The 24020-nt window shown below is 36.1% G+C and overlaps 1 protein-coding gene across 2 annotated transcripts in view; it reads left to right on the top strand.

Annotated features, from left to right (window-relative positions):
* The window catches only part of PIK3C3 (phosphatidylinositol 3-kinase catalytic subunit type 3), a 72657-nt gene that overhangs the window by 15943 nt on the left and 32694 nt on the right, over positions 1-24020 (top strand). The window contains exons 7-22 of one of the 2 annotated variants that reach the window (XR_004080921.2): positions 2597-2668; positions 3752-3856; positions 4325-4417; positions 5055-5240; positions 6349-6503; positions 7689-7776; positions 8833-8900; positions 11896-12001; positions 12831-12947; positions 14553-14684; positions 15883-16011; positions 16361-16430; positions 17281-17345; positions 18446-18530; positions 19439-19513; positions 22677-22763. Coding sequence is in view for 1 of the 2 variants with exons in the window: in XM_031051314.2 (XP_030907174.1) it covers positions 2597-2668; positions 3752-3856; positions 4325-4417; positions 5055-5240; positions 6349-6503; positions 7689-7776; positions 8833-8900; positions 11896-12001; positions 12831-12947; positions 14553-14684; positions 15883-16011; positions 16361-16430; positions 17281-17345; positions 18446-18530; positions 19439-19513 (1546 nt within the window). In the remaining variant the exon portion in view is untranslated. The remainder of the gene's footprint in view (positions 1-2596; positions 2669-3751; positions 3857-4324; positions 4418-5054; positions 5241-6348; positions 6504-7688; positions 7777-8832; positions 8901-11895; positions 12002-12830; positions 12948-14552; positions 14685-15882; positions 16012-16360; positions 16431-17280; positions 17346-18445; positions 18531-19438; positions 19514-22676; positions 22764-24020) is intronic. The other variant, XM_031051314.2, reaches the window with a different exon arrangement.

The following is a 24020-nucleotide window of genomic DNA, read 5'->3' as shown; positions in this document are numbered from 1 at the left end:
AAGTCCAGAGGAGGCCACGAGGATGATCAGGGGACTGGAGCACCTCCCATATGAAGACAGGCTGAGAAAGTTGGGTCTGCTCATCCTGGAGAAGAGAAGGCTGCATGGAGACCTCAGAGCAGCCTTCCAGTATCTGAAGGGGGCCTACAGGGATGCTGGGGAGGGACTATTCATTAGGGACTGTAGTGATAGGACAAGGGGTAATGGGTTGAAACTTAAACAGGGGAAGTTTAGATTGGATATAAGGAAGATGTTCTTTACTGTTATGGTGGTGAGGTACTGGAATGGGTTGCCCAGGGAAGTTGTGAATGCTCCATCCATGGTGGTTTTCAAGGCCAGGTTGGACAGACCCTTGGGTGATATGGTTGTGTGAGGTGTCCCTGTCCATGGTGGGGGGGTTGGAACTGGATGATCTTAAGGTCCTTTCTGACCCTAACTGTTCTATGATTCTGAGTCCCATTTGCTGAATGACCATTAGCAGTTGGAATTTATTACGTATTTATAAAACTTCCATGATGTGAACTAAAGCTCACTGCATGGTGATGATCAAGAGAGACACTTCAACAGCACACAGTTGATCAAATTCAAATACTAATTTAGAGTTAACTCTCAGGCGTTGGTATGAGTTAGTAAGTTTGTATGGTCATCGTCACAGTGATCCATGTCATGATCTCCCGAGTATGACAGAGAATTAGAGCTGCATATTAATCTAATTGGAAGGGAAGTTAAACAACTGACATCCTTCGCAGGCAGACTAATGGCATTGTGCCTCCTTGAAGAATTCATTAAATAGTCCATTCTGAAAATGTTAAGTCTTGCATTAACTTGTCCCATGAGTGCTTGCTCCAGCCCCTGCATCCTGCAGTAACTTGTCCCATGAGTGCTTGCTCCAGCCCCTGCAGCATCTCTGTGGCCTCCTCTGGACTTGCTCCAACAACTCCACCTCCCTCTTGTGCTGTTGCCCAATAGCTGGCCCAGGACTGCAGGGAGGAGTCTCCCCAGAGCACAGCACGATGGGAGAATCCCCTACCTCAACTGCAACTCCGGCTGCAGGGATGCAGCCCAGCACACAAAGGGATTCTGGGCTTAGGTGTCTCATCACCCAACACCAAGTCCTTCTCCTCAGGGCTGCTCTCAGTCCTTCTCCCCAGCCTGTATTTGTGCAGCAACCAGATGCAGCATCTTGCACTTTGCCTGGTTGAATGTCATGAGGTTGTACATTCTATACAATTACATCAAAGCTAAGTTTGTTATTTAGGTAATGTAGTTTTAAAATGGAGAAACTGTAAGCTAGTGTCCTCTTTGTCCTCTTCAGTGTTTGTATGGATACCTGTTTTAAAGACTGATAAGAAAAGCAATCCTACTCATGTTCTGGCAGCCACAGCCAGATTTTATGCATATTTCCCTTAAATAGGAGGGTTGTGAGTGTAGTTACCATCATTATTTGATTGTAAAATTTTTACTTCAGGAGGGCATAGCACACTAATAAATGTAATAGGAGTGTCTTCCTGAATATGCTTTTTAATAATGAGATCTTTTACTGTAGGCAGCAACACAAAATTTATGTAGAAAAAAAATTCTCCTTGAAGGTTAATGGCAATTTTAACTCCTGTGTCCCATTGGTGATGAATGATTCTTTTCTTTCCTTTAATACAAGCCGCTTACTTCTTTGAAAGTTACTTCTGCAAAGTATGAAAGCAAAGCCATCCCAGGAGGCATATGTGATTGGAAAAGCAGTAGGGAGAAAAAAGGAGTATGGGGGTAGAAGCAAACTTGAGTAAACTATCTCAAGCTTACATTTTTGAAGGAAATATTAGTATGTCACAACAGCTTTATTCTGAAGTGGAATTTTCTCCAAAATAAGTGTGAACAGACTTAAGTATAAATACAGCATAGCACATAGTACGCTGGTGTTGTCTTGTTGTTTTTCTGTTCTGCTGTTTTTATACTGTTTTTAAATGAAATATTCTTCCGTAGATGGTGTCAATTAATGCTGAATTATGCTTCTAAGGTAAAAAAAAAAAGGGACCAAAACCAAGCTGCTGCGTGTGACTGGAAGACGGAAGCAGAGTTGCTCTTTTGTCATGTGTCAGGCTCTGTGTTTTTTCCTTCTGCCTGGTTCAAACAGCAAACATACAGCTTCTCCCTTTCTCTATGCAGCAGCAGGTTAGACTCTCCTAAGGAAAACTTGTGGGCTTCTGTCATAGTGCTGCAGAGCAGCAGAGCTTGACTTTCTAGAAGAGACTATCATGCTCTATGTGGAACCTGTATTGGAGAGACACACATTTGCATGATGATTGCATGATGATTTCTCCACTCACCTATGTGTCAGCATGATGGCAAGTTGCCAAGCGGTGTCTCTTTGGGTGAACTTTCATCTGTCTTCCCACATTATTTACCATCTGACAAAAACTAACAAGAAAAAGAATCCGTTTCTTATTTTCTGTGCTCCCCTCTGTAACTGCCAAAAGTCAGCAAGGTGCAGTTGCACCATTCTTTCACTGTCTTATATTTTACAATGCAGTAATATGTCACGTTCAGGGTTTTTTCCTAAAACTTGAGTTGTTTAATATGCCTTTAACTGTTTGTTATTCAGGACGGTGATGAGTTGTCTACGATTTTAACAAATTCTGAGATTGTTAAGATTCCAGATCCCCAGATGTCAATGGTAAGTATGCTCCATGTAATACAGTTTGTATTGTAATATTTTGCTAGTTTCAAAAACTTGCCTGTATTGCTGTCTTCAAGTATTTTAAAACTCCAGTGGAAAGATGTATTTGACCAATTAAGAAATATCAGTGAGTTTGACTTTTTCTATTTAATTTTTGTTTTCTGCTGCTGCTAGATTAAAATACAAGAATTGATTAAATGCTTATGTTCATCTTCTCCTTCCCATACCTAATGTGCTTGCTTCTGAGGAAAGCAGAGAAGGGGGATTGTTGGCAAAAGAGGTCAGAGGGTGGGAATATAGGGAGCTGAAGAAAAGAAAGTTACGGTGTAGTAAGTCTTGGTCACTTTGTCTGTTAAAATATTTTCTCCCTATACTCTCTTGTATGTTGTCTTTCGTGTAGACAGTGCCTAAGTACAGTTCTAGAAAAGATTTCCATTATTGTGGATGCCAATTCAGTGGGACTGGTATTGGCAGCTTTGGGAACCTTAATGTAAGTGGGCTTCTACTGGCAACACTGTTTGAGCACTGTGTAATCTAACACTGCAAGAGCAAGTCTGACAATGCTGAAAACTGCCTTGGCTGCTGAAGTCTCGTTGACACTGTGGCTGCTCTTGTGGCTCCTACTGTTTCTAACATGGTATTAACAGTGGGAAAACATTTTGAGGTGTTTTTCTTTCATACAGAGCTTTATACTGCAAACATCCTAAAAAATGTCAGTGGCTAGCAGGTTTGAGTGCTGTTGAAATCACAGCTGTGTTGACTGAAACGCTTAAATTTTGCAGCAGTTCTCCGAAAGACAAGATAAGGTTTGTAAATTGTGTGAAGTAAAAAAAAAACCCAACCCAGACCGAAACAGAAACCTCAAAATCCCCAATGACCCTCCACATGTTATTGAAGGAGTTTCTTCTAAAACAGCAACAAAACAAAAAATTTAGAAGACTCTGTAGTTTTAGGTGTGAATTCTAATTGCTGTGCATTATCCAAGATGCTGGTGAATCTTTGCTAGCTGGTTTTATTTCAGTACTGATTTTCCTTTGGAATTTAAGTGGTCATAAATACTGACGTACCTTCTGCATTTAGGAGAACTTAGTAGAAAGCAAACATCACAAGCTTGCTCGAAGTTTAAGAAGTGGACCTTCTGATCATGATCTGAAGCCTAATGCAGCTACACGAGATCAGCTCAATGTAAGTCAGTCATGTGATGGCCAAATTGAGTTTCATTAGGTAGGTTGGTATTAATTTATGATGGCAATTTAAGGAAAATACAGTCCGTTTTCGTTGATAGAAAGTTATTAATGAAGAAATGTTAAGTGCATCTTAAAAGGAATTAGATGGATCCAGCTCAGGAAAGAGCAGAAAGCATATGCTTATTTTTTTGTAAAACGGTTTAGGGGGCATAAGAATGCTGATTGTGCACATATAATGTAAGTGTTAATGGTGTTAAAGTAACTGTACTTGCCTCAACTGCCAGTTCAATCAACTACACAACTGAGGAGCATCACCATGATAGCATGCAGACATTGTGTTGGAAAGCTTTTTTCCCAATTATTTTTGTGTGTTTTCAGTGTTGTGCTTTGTCACTGTGTAATCTTTTAACTTGTTAATAGTATCTGTTCATGTTTTTAAACTGACTTTCTGCTATGTACCTAATAGATCATAGTGAGTTATCCACCAACAAAGCAGCTAACGTATGAGGAACAGGATCTAGTTTGGAAATTCAGATATTACCTTACTAATCAGGAAAAGGTAAGTACAATGATTTAAGAGGACTTGTTAATGCAAGTGGGGCTTCATCTGGCACTCACTACAGTGATCTGTCCTTGCAGAGATACAGAGCTTCAGTGTCTTAGAAGCTAATCAAGATTATTTTAACTTCTTTTACAGCATTAACAATTTAAAAATTAGTGCATTTTCCCTGATAAATAATGTAAATTGGCTACTACTACAGGGGCCTTTATACAAAACACCATCAGCTCAAAATACCAGTGTTGCCAATTTTGTCTTCAGCAAAGAAAAAAACTTAGAGGAGCTTCTTCATCCTGTTTGGACAAGGATTAGTGTGACCAGAATAAGTAGCAGCACACCAAAAGACCAAAGTAAATTGAATAACTGATAATCTCCCAGCAGTGGGCACTTTTGATGTAGTAGTAGTTGTGGTAAGGTAGTAACCATTGACTTTACATTTTAGTTAGAACATAGCTCAGCTGCAGTGTTTTGGGGCATATTAAAACAATCCAGTATTGTATTATAAATTACATTGGTAAGGTTTCCCAGGCCTGTGTAAGTATAGTCTGAACCTAGTTCTTAATATGAAACAATCTTTGAAATTGACTGTTTAGCCTGGCTTTTTCACTGATGAATTCTCCAATCTTTTCCTGTTTAGGCTTTGACCAAGTTCTTAAAATGTGTCAATTGGGACCTACCACAAGAAGCAAAGCAAGCACTGGAGCTGCTGGGCAAATGGAAGCCCATGGATGTGGAAGACTCTCTAGAACTTCTGTCATCTCACTTCTCCAATCCAACAGTTCGGCGTTATGCTGTCGCCAGGCTTCAACAGGCTGATGATGAGGTATTTATTGGTCTGTTGGTACATGTGAAAGTCACCTGATCTCAGGATTTTTAGTCTCACTGAGTACTTGAAATATTTGCTACTTTTTAAGGCATTTAAGTGAATGATAGTGATTTTAAAAAAAAATCACTGTGATGCTATTTACTGTAAGCTTTTTATGGAGCAAAGTCTTCACATTATTAAGTGGCACTCACTGATAATTGTCTTAGTGTGAACAGCGAGTGATAGCTGGGTTTGTCAGGCAAGGTGAAACAGCCATATGTTTTCCCCAGAAAAGAGTGATAAATTTTGAATATTAACCTTCATAGAAGTGCTTTGAACTCAAATAGTCTAGTAAAAGATTTCCAACAAATCCACCTGGTAAATTGAAGCATTATATCATCATACTCTTTTAACTGAAGGAAGTGAGTGGAAAAGCATCTGTAGAAATAAGGTGTTTCTAATTGTATACTGATTAAAATATGATGAGCTGTGATTTTTAAGTGGAGCCCGCTTAATAGATGCTAATCTGTTGAATTTTAATTACCTACATAGTTTATTTTTTTTTGACAGTAGGAAGAAAATACTCTGAATATAGAATATATTACTGTAACTGTTGAATCCTTGGCAATCAACAGTGTTTAAAATAGGGAGCATAAGAATATAGAGTTTTTGCAAGCCTACTTCAATAGCCAAGGTCATACTGCTTTGACTTTAAAAATGTACCTTTTATGAAACTTTTGATGGCAACTTATCAGCAAGTTGAGTAGTAGAAGGAGCAAATTTATTTCATTTATTTAGAGGTTTATTTTTGGCTGATGGAAGCAAGTAGGGCAGCTTAACTAAAGAGAACATTATAGGTCATAATTGCACCTAAATATTTACTTAATAGCATGTACTACATAACACAAAATAGTTTTGAGTAACACAAAAATAGTTATGTATCTTCTGGGAGCCAAACACCATCCTATGCCAATTTTTCTATTGTATATTGGAAGACCCTAATTTCCAGTTCCTTATAGGTCACTAAATCATGACTAAAATTTTTCTATAAATTTTGAAAACATACGAAGTCCTAGTCTGCTTTGACTGACCCCCTCAAATAATTATCTTTTTTTATCTCCATGAGGATTTGCTGATGTACCTGCTGCAGTTAGTACAGGCACTGAAATATGAGAACTTCGATGACATAAAGAATGGACTGGAACCTAGCAAAAGGGACAGTCAAGGTTCAGTGTCAGAAAGCATGACAACATCTGGAACTAATGGTGCAGAAATAGACAGGTAAGAAACTTAGATTTCCAGTATAATAGCAGAAACGTGTTACATTGTAAGCATTCAAGATCTTTCTTCTTTTTAGACATCACTGCATATTCAACATCCTATTTTGTAATCTGAAGTGGTGACAGAATGTATTTCCTGGCTACATATAGTTTACAGAGCAAACAATCTTGAAGTTGTGACACTTGACGGTCTTGCATGAAGGAGACAACTTCTGGAGACCAGGGAAAACACTGGCATTGCTTCTTTCTGTCCTTGATAAAGCTTGGATGTCTTCAGTGAAATTGTATGAGGCTCCACTTCCTACTTTCATTAAAGAATATGGATCTAAAAATCTCATCACTCTAATATGGAAATACTCTTTTTCCTGCTCCTGCAAAAGGTGTAGGGAGAGTCCTGTGACCCTGAAAGAGCTTGGGAGCGCAGTCTTTATTCTTGCAGAAACCCAAAAGGCTGATATATATAATAAATATAGTATTAAGGTGCAAACAAACTCAGTTAACCAAAGTCTCCTGTGAACATATAATAAAAATTGTCAGGATTTTTGTTTTTAAGCCTTAGTGTGCAATCATTTGTATCACTAGGGTATACTTTTTCTATTACAAGTATACCGTTTTTCATTGATCTTGCTGCTAAGCTGTAGAGTGGGTGTCCTGGGATATATGGTATATCTTGGGGCTGCAATCACACTTAGACATTAGTAGAGCTGTTTGATTACTTCCTTTCAGGTAAATATACTGTCTGATGATTTTGCCTTGCAAGCACTAGGTTTGTCTACTCTATCTGTAATCGCATTCCAGAGACGAGTGCTTGCAGGTGTTGTGTATTAGCAATTTCATCTGAAGAACATTTAAGAAAAGCTTATCCTGCAAATGCCAATTTGCTGAATTCCAATCTATGTCTGCTTATCTTTTATGGAAGATGAAACAAAATGCAAAGTTTGATGTAAGGTAAACATCCTTCACAGCCATAAGCTTTGTAGCTATCCAGGCACAGATTTTTTTTTTTTTTCTGTTTTCAGGAATTGCAGCTGTCAAAGTTGCTATTCATGCAGTTTGTTCTGAAAGAGGGTTGAGATAATACTTTCAAATATACTTCCAGTTTCCTGAGTTTAGTATGCTGTGGAAGTGAAATGCATTCCAAGCAAGAACTTTGAGTCATGCCAGTTACATGTTTTGTTATATGTAGTTCCCAGATAATGAGTCCTGTTCCACCTGTGTCCTCCCCACCTCTTACTTCTAAGACAAAGGAGCTTGCAGACAATGAAAACCTTGATGTAAGTCAAATGCTTTACCTTGTATTTTTGATACTTACTTAATGACCTGGTAGTAGATTTTGTTTGTGAATGTTTAGATCTTTCTACTGCTGAGTACTTAAAGTGCTCATAGAACACAAATGTAAGCTAAATGCTAAGAAAATATTACAAGCCATCTATTTATGTACATGGTCACACTATCCAAAACTGGGGGACTGGGCATTGAATTCTTCACAAATTAAAGTGCTCAGTACTCTCCTTTAAAGGAGAAAATTACTGGAAAGTCTATCACATGCTTATTAGACACTAACAATTGCATGTGTGTGAGGTGTTTTAAAGCAGCTTTTTTAATAGAAACAGGTATCCAAAAATTTTCATTTCCACAATTTGTTCTTTCTGTGGGCATATTCTTTCACATGGGTGTCATCTTTATTGAACTTAAGTGAGACACTGTTGATTTACATTTGCCAAAGATTATACTTAATTTATACCACAGTAGAAGAGTAATAAGAATGCAACTGGAGGGTCTGATTACTGCATAGAAGATAAACCTCAAATTGAGCATATCAGTAATGACACACAGATTTCTTGTTAGTTGAGATATTAAATATTGAAAAACAGCTAAATGCTATATATCCTCTACAGAGCTTTTTCTTCACATTAAAATGCAGAACCTCTTGAAGGGTTTTCTGGATGCAAAATGGGGTAGTAAATCAATTTCAGGATTGAATCTTACAGCAAGGGATAATTGCATAGAAGGAAAGTGTAATATATTATAAAGAGAAATGTAACATTAAAAGTTTATTGTTGGAGAACATCGTATACCTTTAACATGTTAGTACCTATATTACTGTAGTAGCAGACCTTTTTTTACTTATATTGTTGTTGCTGGATTTGGAGTAATACTAAAACTAATAATGATTTAGATATTAGGTTGGATTGAATTCAGATCTTAGAAGGGAATGGGTCTCTCAGAACTCACTGCATTTATTTTGATTTTTTTACTTAACTCTGTCACTTTCTGAAGTACTTAGATTTCTTTGTAACTTAATTTTGCTTCTCTTAAATCTCTTCCAGCAAGACCTTTGCACTTTCTTGATATCACGGGCATGCAAAAATTCCACGTTGGCAAACTACTTGTACTGGTATGTTAGAAACTAGCCATACCATATCAATGTCTAACTGAAATCAAAACTGTGATGCACAGCAAAACATGACCTGTCTTGAGAACTTGAGAATCTCAGTTTCTCTCAGGATGAAGTAGTAGATTTAAAACAATATGCATTTGAAGAAAATAGTTAGTAAAAGGAGGGTGCTTTTTTTTAAAATGCACAAATAAGCTTTACTCTTAGACAAAGTAAGGTAATTTGTAGTGCATTAAGTACAATATTATATAAAAAAATAATTGTAGTTTGTAAGGTGTCATTGAAATTATTTATGATGGTGGGGAGGATATAAAGCTCATCATCTGCTCTGCTTTTCTGTTTGGTTTGTATTTATAGGTTTTGACAATACTGGCTACAATTTTGAAGTTACGCACTTTAGAGTATACAGTCAAGAGTGTATTTTATGAAGATTCATAAAGCACTAATATTTTTTCTGCTAATTATTTTTTTAGATTCCATTTGTGATTATATTATGAGCACAAACAATATGTCATTGCAGTTGTGTGCTTTCTTAAGGGAAATTTTAGCTGTGCGTAGTTAATCTAGGTAGTGGACAGGTAAGATTACATAGCTAAGGATCTTGATTCACTTCAGTGGTTTAAGAGTTGAAGCTGGTGTCTAGATTAGTCATCGGCCTGCTTCCTGAGTTTGCACATAGGGATCCTCTTTTGAAGAAACCTGAGATGAAGAGAGTTGTACTCTGAAAGTGTGTTTTTATGTGTATATATTAATGTACAGACACATATATATATACACAACACATACAACTATTTACTTGTATATGCATATGTATTTTAGCATAGAGAGTTTAAGTTTAGCCATGTAAAAGGCACCAAAGTCAAACGATTCTTACTTGTATCCTTTGTAGATTTATCTAATAATTAAAAATGCTTATATACATGACTATATCTTAATGTGCTGTGTTATCTACACATAAGTTGTGAATTGGGAATGCAGTATGGTATGTGATGTACACCTACCAAACTATTTTTATAAAATTCCTAGAAGAATCCTAGCCTATCCTGAGAGTGATTCCTTTTATGAATGTCTTAAGTTTTATTATTTTATTAGCTTTTTAGTAGCTTACATTTAAGAAACTTAGGTGCACAACTTTACTACAGTTCCTGAGAATGCTGCAGTGGCCAGAGATAGTATTAGGCTTCAGAAGAATGTCCTATTAAGTTGAAATGGTAAGAATAATTGCAGGATCAGTTGGTGTGGGTAGACACCAAATGCTTGATCTAATCAAATATTCATCATTAAGATATCATTAAGATAAGTTTTAGCTTTTCTCCACCTCATTGATAGAAACTGTGCACTTACATTTCAGGAATGTCTCAGACATTCAGTCTACAGAAAGTTCAGACATCCAGAATTCTGAAGTTTCTGTCTTACAACTTAAAAAATAAGCAAACAAAAAATACACAGAAAAAAACAAATAAAGCCCAAACCAAACACCCCCCCAAATCAAAAACTGCAGTCAGTTTATTCTTTGTTTTCTTTCCAGACGTCTCAATTTCTCAGTGACAACATACAAATGTCACAGCCACTGAGCTGTCGTAGCCATAAATCCTCTTGGCTGCTGATCAATTGCTTGTTTCAACTTAGCCAGACATGGCACGCACCTAAAATAATTAGTGGAAAAAGTACAATAACCCTTGTAAATCAAACTTCCTTCTCAGTCCCTTGTCATTGCAAAGTTGCCCTGTCCTTATACTTTAACAGTGGCTACAGAAGTCAGTTCAACTGCATTTTTTTGTCTCCTCTTCAGATATATGAGGCATCTATCCAAGTTTGAAGCATTACTCTTGCTCCTTGTTTCAAGATAGCTTTGAGAAACTGCCTAGGGCTTTTTAACAAATGAAGATGAAAGTGGAATGTTTCAGGGAAAACAGGAAGCAATGAATTACGTTTTGGTGCACAGACTTCGTAAATAATGGCTTATTTTTATACACATTACTGCAATCTAATTCTCTCATTTTAGTGGGGGAATGGTGTACACCAATATATTAGCGAAGAAGTAAACTTGAGTTACAGATTTTGTTGAGATAAAACTAATGGAATTGCATATTCCTTGTTTTAATTTATTTAGTGTGTTTTGTAATTATAAGTAAGATTAGTCAAATCTGATCAGGTGTGAATGGCAGATCTCTAATCTTGTCAGTAATTATTCAGTTGCAAAGAAATTCTGCACAGGTGCATAAGGAAAGGGTAATTCTGGCTGCCAGCATAAAGTCCAAGTGTGTTTGAATGTGTAGAGTCACTTCTAAATCCAAATGCAGTGTTTGAAAATTGACTGACTTGCTAATTTCTTCCTTTTTTTTAATAGTGAGATTGTACGCTTTTACTGGGTAGTACTAGGAGGTGAGCTTAACAACAGAAAGACCTTCCATGCATAGCTACTTTTTGCTTTTCAGTGCTGCAAGGAGAAATAAGAACAAAAGGATTCAAAAAAACTGCTTAACATGTTAAATTTTCAGTACAACTGTCCCAAATTGTACCATTTAAATCTTGTACCTGAATCATTATTTTAGAAATCTTATTTTGCAGTGTAGACTCTCAGAGGTGCTTCAGGACCAATACTGTCACTTCCACCATTGCTAATAGTAAAATAAGGAACAGGTAGAGTGAGATTCTTCTTGGTTTTGCATCCACATTATGTACAAGGTAGTAGCACAGTGCAGTACCTATTCCCCCAGCCAACTGCTTGGTTAGAATGTTCATATGATTTGGACTTCTGACTTGTGTTTGACTGATGCTACCTTACTGTAAGTGAAAGATCTCAGAAACCTTGATAAGCTCTCCTGAGCCAAGTGGGAATTTGTTACTATGCAATTAATAAGTTCATCTATTGGTTGAGATGTCATTCAAAGATCAACTTTATTTTTAGTTCCAGGCCTATGAAACAGGACTGCTGTATTTTACTCAAATTGCACCAGAATACAACATAACTTGGATTGCTTTTATGCTGCAGGTATGTAATAGTGGAGTGTGAAGACCAAGACACTCAGCAGAGGGACCCAAAGACGCATGAAATGTACTTAAATGTGATGAGAAGATTTAGTCAGGCTTTGCTGAAGGTAATGGCTTTGTGTAAGGAAATATACAGCAGTTTGGAATAATCATTCTTTAAAAAAGGCATAGGTGTCTAGGAGCATGGCAGGATTTTAAATTGTAGGTGTTGAGATTTTGAAATGGCTTCCACTTCTTGAATTTTGAGTTTGTGGGTTTTTTTGTAAATCAAACTACTGAAAAAAGAAACTTAACATGCATTGAGAACTTTCATCTGTTTTATTACTTGCTCCTGTTAGTAAATTCTCTGCATTGTGTAATTAACCTATTTTATTTACTATTTCCTTCTTGTAAGCACCTGTCCTTGCAGTGAAAATTGAGACCTTTATAATTCACAATGTTGTTCTGTGTATCGGCAGCAGAGGGTGCTGGAGCAGCAGGGAATATAAAACAAAACAAAACCAAGAACCTTTGGTGCATTGCAAGCTATGATTTATAGCAGATGTGCAGTCTTTCCTGCTTTTCGTGTATCTCACACTTCATGTGAATTCTGATTTTAGGAACATTACTCAAATCTTTTTCTTATACCACAATAATGATATTCCATGTGCTTATCCTTCCCAACTTACTTTGGCTATGTGAATAAGGTTTGTAATGCATGACTGTTCACCACTGAAATTGTTGATGCAAATTGAAGTGTCCTTGTAGGTCAGATAACTGATTGCTAGCTACAGTGATTCTGATTGTGCTTTACAGAAAATCCCTTTTGAATTGACAGGAAATTGATCATTATTCATTTACCTCTTAAAAGCCCAAAGGTCTAAGGATAAAGGAATAATTTCTATATAAAATAATGACAGAACAAAGGCCTAATTTTGTTTCTTTTAATTCACTTAGGGTGATAAGTCTGTCAGAGTTATGCGTTCGCTGTTAGCAGCCCAGCAGACATTTGTGGATCGTCTAGTTCATGTAATGAAAGCAGTGCAGCGTGAAAGTGGAAATCGTAAGAAAAAGGTAACTACAGGAGTGCAAAACTTATCTCTGTCTAGAATTTGACAATAGGAATGTTAGCTTTTCACTAAAAATTCTTAGCACCAAGATTGGTAAGAGATGTCTATCTATCTTTTAATAATTTCAGCTAACTTTAAACAGATTTTGTAGAGGGTTAAATAAGTTAAAGTTATAAAGTTTTCTGAAAGTTTCTAGATGTGAAACATAAGAGGCTCTTGAGAAAGTCGTGGATAATTTGGCAAAAGGAAGATAGGACAAAAAATGGAATTGTTGATGATATAACAGTGAACAAGTTGTAGGAGACATGGGAAGGTATCAGAGGTTAATGTGGTGTGAGTATTATACCAGGACAGATAATGAAATTTTTCTAGAAGCAAGATTTCATTTGTTCCATGAAAAACAAAACTACTTTTGTTAATAGGAATATGATTAGCAGAACTTTGTCTTCTGTTGCATCTTGATGAAAAGGATTTCAGTGCACTTTAAGTGAATTTGACAGATGGATATAGGGAAGAAGCAGGAACACCAGAGGGATTTCTATTAACGTATTATATTCTGGCGCACATCAATATTTTTAAACACGGATTTTTTTCAGTGTAATGAGTTTTGTCACCTTCTTTCTTTAAACCTGTAGGATATATTTGTGCAGAAAAATGAAACACATAAGCATTGCATCTTTTTGATGAAATTTTGTGAATGCTGTATGTATAGGTAATAAAGGTCTAATCACTAAAAGAGGAGGATAAATTTTCAGTTTTCAAGAAAATATCCTGCTGTGCAATACATTGGTAGCATTCTGTCATCTATTCCTTTATAATTGCTAGTATATTTCTGTAAAACCAAGAAGGTAACATGGTAAGCTTTATTTGGGACGTTGGTTTTTTTTTTTGGTTGGTTGGTTTCTTTTTTGTTTTTTTTTTTTTTTTTTAAATCTAGCTAGCAGCAATTGATGACTAGAACTGGTCCTAACAGTAGAAGACTACCTTGCTGTCCGATTATGCCTGTTACATTCAGTAGGGGAAAAGACTTAGATGAATTAGGCCTTTATTGTGTGGGAAACCAAGGGTAAAGTACTTGAAAATGTTGTTTCTGGTAACTACAGATACAGGAATATAAAGCAAGCCCTGAAATCAGATCTGTGCAAGCTGTTAGCTGTTTGGTTTATTGATGGTAAGGTATCACCAATAAACGTGAGTTCATGGACTTAAAGGATCAGACCTGAATCAAATTTCTGAAAAAGAACTCTTATTTGATGGTGGTATGTAAACCAAATCAGCCTGCTACTTATGCAGGCAGTTTAGAAATAAGTTTTTGTAAGACTTTTATATCTGGCACTTGTGAAATTGTTTGACTGTACTCAAAGTAGCTGGAATATCTGCTTCCTTATTCAGATTACTGCACATAGGGAATTTTTATTTCACTGGATTTTGAGAGTGAAACTTTGATTCTTCAAAAGATTAAAGAATTGGATAAATTGAATAATAATAATGCATCCTTGTTAAAAGAATTTTAAACTGTTCATATATACCTGGTAGGCGATTTTTGTTTTGGCTTGGATTTTGTTTGTTTGTTAAAAAACACCAAGTTTTCATTCTTTTATTCTTTTAGAATGAGAGGCTTCAGGCATTGTTAGCAGATAACGAAAAGATGAATTTAGCAGATATGGAACTTATTCCACTCCCTCTGGAACCTCAGGTGAAAATTAAAGGAATAATCCCTGAAAAAGCTACACTCTTCAAGGTAAATGAGAACTCCTGAATATCTGAAACACAAACAAATCTTAAGAGTGATAAGTTTAGAAACATCAGTTGAAAGATTTTAAGGGGCTCACATAGTCAGGGCACAATGTAACTGTAATGTGCTCTTGAAGTGGTTTCTGTGAAACTTTTTTTCTAGTTAATGTGCAAACTTTAGAGGCGCTTTTATGGGACTGATACCATTTATGAAGTCCCTCAACTTAAGGCATGCTTCCTAGTTCAGGGTTTTATATGGGAACAGAAGCGGGAATACCACTTATGATCAAAATCCTGTCCAGCCTGGCCTTGAATATGTCTCTTGTCACAATGTAGAAAATTGTAGGATTATTTAAAGAATCATTTTTTCTTTTTTTATGTGGCTTAATTTTGAAACAGTTGTTTCGTGTAAAAATCTAATGTAACTTCTCAAATATTGAGCCTTGTATCCTAGATAATTTATTGCTTTGGTTTTGTGGGAAGTGGCTTGGTCAGTTTGAATAAGTGAAATCATTCATGTAGGTAATCCCTTTGAACCCATTTTATGCAGAGAAATTGCAAACAATTAAATCAGCCTTCTCAAACAACAATACAGAAAGGCATTTTTGCTTTTACTAAATAGATTAAGGAAGAAATTAATTGTTTAAGATGTCTTGCTTCTAGCATTTCGTTGATTTAGTTTATCCTATAATTGTGTCTCTTTTTGATCTGGTCAGTTTAAATTTGTTTTGTTGTGACCTTTTGCATAGTGTTCTGACTGGAATTACATGTATACAAATAAAACTTGAATACTTGTGTCCATTTTTGCTGCATAGGGGGGAATATGTCCTACATGCTCCTTGCTGAAAAAAGAAGGAAAGCCTTAAAGTGGTTTTTAAAAAACATGCCTAGATCCCACTTGTTCTGACTGGAAATGGTTTGTTCTAATTGTTGCCTCCTAGACAGTAACTGATTTTAGAAGCTTTAGAACTGCTTCTTTTGTACCAAACTGAAGAACGTGGAGAGTTCTGTTGCTTGCTACCACACTGTTGCTGTTCAAATTAGACTATCATAAACCTTTTGGTAACTACATTTGATACTTGCTTAATTCACTTCTGATCTATAATGCAGTAAACAAAGGTTTGTATTTCAGAACTGCATTGTAGCAACATGTTAGTAGGAGCATTGCTGTGAACCAGCTTAGTAGCACAAGTTTCTTTTTCCAGAGTGCCTTAATGCCTGCTCAGTTGTTCTTCAAGACAGAAGACGGAGGCAAATATCCTGTAATTTTTAAGCATGGTGATGATTTACGTCAAGATCAACTTATTCTTCAAATTATTTCACTCATGGATAAGGTGAGAATTACTAATCCATATCCTTGTGCTGCTTTGTTCTTGATTTCATTTGTCAAGAGCAAAACTGTTAAAAACTGCTACTGCAGCTTACATTGCTAATACATTCCAGAATTCTTATATATTGGGTGGCTTTTTATTTTCTTTATAGATGCAATGATCCTGTGTAGTTAAAAAAAAACAAACTAATCAAAAAAACCCACAAATAAAACCCCTCAAACCTGTTAAGCAATCTTTTTACTAATTTCAGTGAAGAACAGTGGAGATCAATGCTGATTGCATTCTTTTAGAAATAGAAGTTGCCTTTCCGTAGCATTCATCATTTGCTTGTGTGTTGGGGCTTTTTTTCTAGCTGTTAAGAAAAGAGAATCTGGATTTGAAGCTGACACCTTATAAAGTGCTGGCAACTAGTACGAAGCACGGTATGGATACTTTTATTTCCTATTTCCTCATATGGGAAGGAATCTTATCCCTCTGTTCATAGGCTGTATTATGACACACAGTTTTCATAAGAGATGTTTTCCTTAGTACAGTGTTCTGAAAAGGAGGTAAAATGTGTAAGAAAATCTTATGGTAATGTAAGTCATGGAAGTAAACACCCTGACTTATCAGAGTATTCCATAATGTCCTGGGTTCAGCAGTAGCAGTCATTTTTTCTCCTTGGTAGCTGGTGCAGTGCTGTGTTTTGACTTTCGGGCTGGGAACAGTTGCTGGTAGCAAGTACGTTTTTGGGTTTAAACCACAACACATAGGTAACTCAGGTTACAGGCAGCATAGGTAATTCACAGGTAACTTCGTAAAAGAAGCGTGGTCTGGATTTTGGAGTATGTGACCATCAGTAGCTGTAACTTTGCTGCTAGCTTGCTGTGTGATCTGGGACAAATAACTTTTAGCACTTCTATTTGTAGGTCTTTGCATGAAATGGAGGAGAAAACCATGACAGAATAAAATCAAATACGGCTATGCTTTTGCATACATTATGGATACATATTTAGAAAGTTATTGATTTACTTTATCATCGCAAAAACTTGAAACAGCAGACATTTTGCAAGCAGTTTAGTGTTTAAAAAAATCTTTGAAAAACAAACCAACAAAAGCTGTTTAAAAAATGACTGAAGGCAGAAAATTGACTTGGGACAAAACATGTATTTTTGCAAGAAGCAGTTGAATGAAAGTTTGTATTGGTGTTGTGTTTTAATAAAACATGTTTTAGAGTAGCCTGAAGGTTTTGTGGATTGGAAAGTTTATTTTCCTGGTTGCTTTCTCTCACAGGCTTCATGCAGTTTATTCAGTCAGTACCAGTTGCAGAAGTTCTTGCTACTGAAGAAAGTATACAGGTATGTGATGGGGGATTTTTTTAAGTCATATTCTCATCAAACAGTATAAATTGCAGGCGTAGGTTACTGGTGTGGTAGTGAGTGTGGTAGTGTGGTAGGCGTGGTGTGAGTGTGGTAGTGTGGTAGGTGTGGTGTGAGTGCTATGCCAGGATAGATAATGAAATTTGACTAGCAGCAAGATTTCATTTGTTCCAAGAACAACAAAACTATTTTTGTTATTAGGGTTATGATTAGCAGACAGCAATTATTGTGGAGAATCAGTAATCTAAATAAACAAGACACAAAAAAAAATGTGGTCTAAGATTATTCATGGATCAATGGCAAAATACATTATACAGCCCATATTTCTTGTGCCAAAGCATGATAAAATAGCTGGGCACTGGAGGCTGAGTGTAAATAAAATCTAAATGGACATGTTTAGGTGTTACGGAAGTTTGGTGTATTTTTTTTTTTTGTAAATGTTCATTTTGGCTGTCACACCTATTTTATTAAAGATGAACACTGTATATAAATGTGAAAACATGTTCTGAGAAGTTTTAAAGCAAGTAATCCAGTACTGGCAGGTTTCTTTTGAGTACTGAGGAAGGACTATTTTGGCAGTGTCTGCATTTCACAGCAAATGAGATGTTTCCATTTGATGATTTAGATTTTCCTTTTAGTCTCACTGAAAGTTGATTGTCTAGAGGAACACGACATAACGGTGATGATAAGCTCTGTGAGAGTGTATGTCCCAGTGTAGTTACTAATCTGGACTGTTAGTCCTGGCCTAAATATTTCTTGTAGTAGTAACTCGTAGTTATTAATTAGTAACTTTACAGTGCATCGTTCATTTTCTGAAGCTGTTACTAAGTAAAACTGCATTTTCTTTTGAACTTCAGATCTGTTTCTGTTGAGTATAAGAATGTGATGATTAAGAAAATAAATAAAGCAGTGTAAAATTAAATTTGTTTGCTAGTTTTGGGGGGAGTGGTTGTAATTTAAGTGATCTTAATAAGGGACACTTGTGGTCTTGATTTAGCGATGTTTTTTCCCCAACCTGTTTAATGATCCTATTCCAAATCGTGTAGAATAACTAAATTTGTTGATAACTTCCCCTCCAGAACTTCTTCAGAAAACATGCACCTAGTGATACTGGTCCTCATGGAATAAGTGCAGAGGTGATGGACACATATGTGAAGAGCTGCGGTAAGTTATAGTCTGAGAGTTGGTAACTTCTTATCTGATGTATAAAGGACAGGTAGTAAGACATTCTAGTTTAGCTGACTCAGGTAAGGGACTGTACATGTACTTGCTGTCAGAATCCCTGTGAACAGGATAGTTTTGAGGCCAGCATGTCATGTACAATTCCTCTCCTCAGCCTTCTTTGTTCTCCTTAAAAGAAATAAGAAATTAAATACTCTTTGTTTTCTTGCAATAATCTTTCTTCTGCCCCCTCTGGATCTTGAGTTGGGGCCTTTAAAATTCAGCTAGATAAAAAAAAAATTATATAACAATGAATCATCTGTATTTGGGGCATAAAAATTTAATTTGCTTTTAAAATGTCAGGGTTTTGTAGGTGACAATCAAATTCCTGTTCTATTTGGATTACAAGAAGTGGTAGTGTAGTCCTTGTTCAGTAAGCTGATGGCAGTGTTAAAATACCACTGGCTTACTGCTTAGCTTGTAAACAATATTGATATGTATGCATTCAGATTCATATCAATGTCAAATGCTTATTTACAGCGGCCTTAAAATATCTTCAATTCAAAAAGTGTACGTTAATTTTGCTCAAAATACTTGGTCTTCATTTGAGGTTTCTTAATCCCAATATTGAATGAATTCAGGATTTTAGTGTTAGGCAAATAATTGTGTAGAAAGAAATCAAAATCTAGGCAGTACTGAATAAACTTAGAGTTTTAATTTATTACTTCAAATGTGTTTATGGTGCTGATAATCATTCTTCACCAGCACCACCCCTGTGCCCACTCTCTATGATAAATATATCACTAGTGAACAAGAACTAAGATAATGTCATATGTTGTTGCTAATTGTGTGGAACTTGTTGCTATCCTTGAAAGGTACTTATATTGATGTTTACAATTTACTTGTTACAGCTGGTTATTGTGTAATTACTTACATCCTTGGAGTTGGAGATAGACATCTGGATAATCTTTTGCTAACAAAAACAGGTAATTCTTTTAGCAGTATAATGTTATAACAGCAGTTGTTTAATTTCTAGTGTTGTTACTGTTTCGCTCCATTTTTCTTGGGTATAACCCACTGAGTATTGTAGATTAGAATTTATCCTAAATGTAAAGTGGTCATGTCTCATCTAAGGTGAATCAAATGAATCAAAGTTTAGGTTTAAACTACTAGTAGCGTGAAGTGGCAGTTGAAGAACAATAAAGCAAGCAATAAATTGCTCTCCAAACACATTAATAGGCAAGATATGATACAATGTGTATCTGATACATAGTTTTGATGTCAGTTTAAGAGCCATTTATACATCTGTAGGTAGTGGAAACCTAACTTCACTTTAACACAGAACAGAGACATATTTATAATCACTGGGGGTTTTGTATTCTTTACAGTTGACTTATTTTACAGTCCTGTGTTCTACTGTCACATTTTTTACACTGAAAGCTGGACCTGTAAGATGTTTTTTGTTAAACACAAGAGTGAGTGGTGCTGCCTTTTTTTGAAAGTAATATGGCTGTAGAGCAAGTAAAAATTGGACTGCCTTTGCCTGAGACCAAGAAACATTTCACTGTTACCTAATTAAAGATGGCCAAAAGCTCATGTACTTCCAACCCCCTGCCACAGACAGGGGCACCTTCCACTAGACCAGGTTGCTTCAAGCCTCATCCAGCCTTGCCTCGAACACTGCCAGGGATGGGGCAACCACATTGTAGATACCAGGTATTAAGAATATAGGTATTGGGAATTAGGAATCAGGTGTAATCTTGATGACTTAACTGAGATGTCCATGCAAATTCTTGGCTCGAATTTGACTTTCTTTTGGTGGTTATGTGAGCCTTCCAGGTCTGTATGTTTTTCTGAGAAACTTACATGATATGTCCCAGAAGTATGAATGCCACATGAGACCTGTCAGAGCAGGATTCACTGCAGCATTTTCTATGCCCTATGAATCCTGATGAAACCAAACCATTGTACAACAAAAAAAATCCCATGTGTTTCATCATAAACCTAACTGAGCTGATTGGTCAATTCAGCTTAAATTGATATTATATATCTTTTGAAGCCTTCTCTAAAAACAAAGAAGGAAAAAGATTCTTTAGTATCCTGCTCATTGCAAATTCACAGCTGGAGGAGAAAAATTTCTAGAATTTACTGTTGAATCAATTATATTGTTTAATTTGCAGCAAAACCCTGTATCTTGAAAATTCAAAATAGCAGATAGGCATTTTGATTCTCCCTAAATTGTTTTAGCTTTTTAAATGTTATCTTTCATTGCCATCTGTATGGATTAATAACATGCTAGGTAGAATGAATAATTCTAGTGATTCCAAATAAATAGAAGATTTCTTTAGTAGAGGAAATGAAGGACTTGAAAAGCTACTTCAATTGTTACAATCAGTGCCTTGGGGTGGAGGGAAATTCAAGTGCTTTTGTGAAGGAACTCATGCAGCTACATAAAAACTAATTTTCAATGAAGATTTAACAAAAAAACAAAACCAAAAAACCCCACAATTTCTTGTATAGGGGAAAAGTTTTTGGAGTTGTTTTTTTGTGTTTGGTTGGTTGGTTCGGGTTTTTCTTTTGCTTGCTTGCTTGCTTTTGAACTGCAGCTTCCCATAGGAGCTCTAATGCCTTGAATGCATTCATTACATAGTGGCAGAGAGTTACAAGTTGTGGTTAAGGGTTTATAATAAAGTGAAATGTTTGCTGAATGAAAAACATGTAAATAAAAAATGTTATTTGGGGAAAAGAGACATATCCAAGTGTAAGGCTTGTTAGTTTACAGATAAGGCTGAAGCATACGTTACTTTGCATCAGCATACAGAGTATGATAGAGTAGAAAATTAACCTTTTTCAAACTAAAAGGTTTTGCTCTAAGCATGAGAGAACAGCTGAAGCCAAGTGGGTTTTTTTCCTTGTCTGCTTGGAAATGCACCAATGGGCATTTTAAAATCTATATTGAGAGATCTCTGTCATATGTCTAAGGTGATGGGCATAAATCTTCCCATAGCAGGCACTGCTTGCACACTCAGTAGTAGTATTTTAACGTTTTGATTGGGGAAAAAGTGCATCTTACCTATGTTAAAAAAGTATCAGCACAATGGCTGTTTGGCTTAGCAGAAGAATTTAATCAGTACAGCAGAGGGCAGTGCACACTCACGGTACGTCCTGAGTCTGAAGTTGTTTTTCTGTTTCCTGTGCTCTTGTCACATGCTGAGAGATTTTCTGATCTACCTAAAGAAAGTGTTTTGTTCCAAATACAGCAAAGGCTTGCTACAAAGCCTCTTGCTTATTTCTTGTTATTGACAATCCCTTAGACTTAAGTCAGAAAAAGCTGACTTCATTCTTCTCTTGAAGAATGGAAGCTTTAAGTTTCTTCAAAAACATATGATCACATATGCATCCTGTCTGAAGCCATTTATCAAATTGAATCTTTCTGACAGGCTAAAGAATGCTGAATACCAGCTGTGCTTTCACATTATTGAATATCAATAACGATATATTTTTGGCTCTACCTTTTAATTTGGTGGATGTAGCCACACCTGTGTTAGACTCCTTCCAATGGAATGAATGCCTCATAACATACAGATGTGTGTGTTTTGTAATTGATATGGTATATTTAAATGTTAAGTAATCAGTACTGAATTTCATTAAAAAAATCATTCCCACATAATGTTGGAAATATATCTTTTGGATTATAGAATTAGTATGTCTGTTATTTGGGTGAAATAATTTCTGCTGTTTTTATGACTGTTTTATGCCTGTAGTTCTAAAAACAGGGCGACTTCTTAAAGTAATCTTAAACTAGTTATTTAGATTTTCAGATTTCTAAATGCTGTTCTGTTATTCTTCAAGGGCAGCTGTAGAAGTTTATTTAGAAGGAGATATGAGGAAACTTCTGTCAAAACATCATCTATCAGTAATGTTAAAATTTACAAGAATACTTACATTAGTTTCACAAATGTGCCTTTGCTTGTAACCTGAAAGTCACATTATGTAGTCAATATAGCATTAAAGGAATATTTATTCAACTGTCTGCTTCTCCAGGAGATGAAGTGTGTTATCAATTGCTGTGTGTTTTAATTTCTTGTTTCCAAATCTGTAATGGCAGATATTACTGTGACTTATAAATAACAAGACATTGTTTTGCAGCTGAATACCCAGCTTTAAGTTACATCAGTGCCTCCTTGTAGGATTACAGACTGATTAATATATTAATGCCAGCATCTGAGTTGCCAGGTAATTTGCCCTTTCTTGCCTTGGAAGGAAGAGCTGGATGGTTGTGAAGCTGGATTGTGAGATGTAGCATGTTCAGATAACTTTCATGTAACATGTGTTATGCTAGTATGTTTCAATTCTGTCATGCCTTCCCTTGAAAACAATTTCTTCTGCATTTCCTCCACTCTGGTTTTGATTGTAGATCCGTGATCTAGTTACTAATGTAATACCCAGAAATGGGTGTCTTCATGTTTGCTAAGCTTTTTAAAGTCTTATGACAGTGAGTACAGTTATCATTAAAGCTTTGTCTTTCAGCTATGACAGACAAGTCTCCTGTCCCATCTGAGATCTCTTAATGACTTCAGCTTTCTTTGTTGGTTTCACGAAGGTCTTGTCATATTTGCAGGCTATACGTAGATACTATAGACTATCCTAGACATTCAAATGGTCTTATGGAGTAGCACTGCATGTGTGTGTTTGACCAACTAACTCTCAACTTAGTGACTGGACAGCTCAATCTTTCAGTACCCTGTAGGATCTACATCTAAATTCAAGTTCCTGTTATAGGTTCTCTAAATACAGGCACCTTGATTAGTGTACAAAACTGAACTGTACAATTGAAATTGCTCTGTAGCAGTAGAACAAATTGCTATGTGGATAGACTATTAATATCTGAGGGCAGGTCAAAGACTGAGGGCTCAGAACTTTGAAAACACATCTTATTTTAGCAGTATATGTAGATAGATTAAAGAATTGAACTGTCTTCTCATTGAGTGTTTAGAGGTAGAGCCTGTGATCTGTCTTCACTATGAAGTGCAGCAATTGATATCTGATTTATTCTTCAGTCTCAGTTAGAAAGGGTTGCCTGGTAAGACAGCAAAGGCCTGAACAGTTCCATATGCAAGATCACACCATGTGTTTTTAATTTCAGTGCTTATCAGTTAAAATCATCTATGCCAAATCAGGTTTGGAGATGACAAAAATGGACAAACTAGGATTCAAACCTTCCTCTCCTTTAGTGTTCAGGCAATAAAAGTGTTTATCAGTGTACTTAATGTTGCAAACTGCTGTAGTATGGGAAATGCAGTGGCGTTTTAGAATTTCATCTTAAACGTTACTGGTCTTGATGGAAGAAGACCTTTTTTTATGAAAAAATAATGAAACTAACACATAAATTTTTCTCTGTGACTCCAATTCCTGTGATGCTTCCCAAAAAAAGGATATAAACTTTCAGCCGTTAATCTGCTACAGCATTTTCTTTTGTATGTATCTTGAGCA

The sequence above is a fragment of the Melopsittacus undulatus genome, chromosome Z (genome assembly GCF_012275295.1).
Source record: "Melopsittacus undulatus isolate bMelUnd1 chromosome Z, bMelUnd1.mat.Z, whole genome shotgun sequence".
Classification (NCBI taxonomy): Eukaryota; Metazoa; Chordata; class Aves; order Psittaciformes; family Psittaculidae; genus Melopsittacus; species Melopsittacus undulatus.
This window is presented reverse-complemented; position numbering and strand designations above follow the sequence as displayed.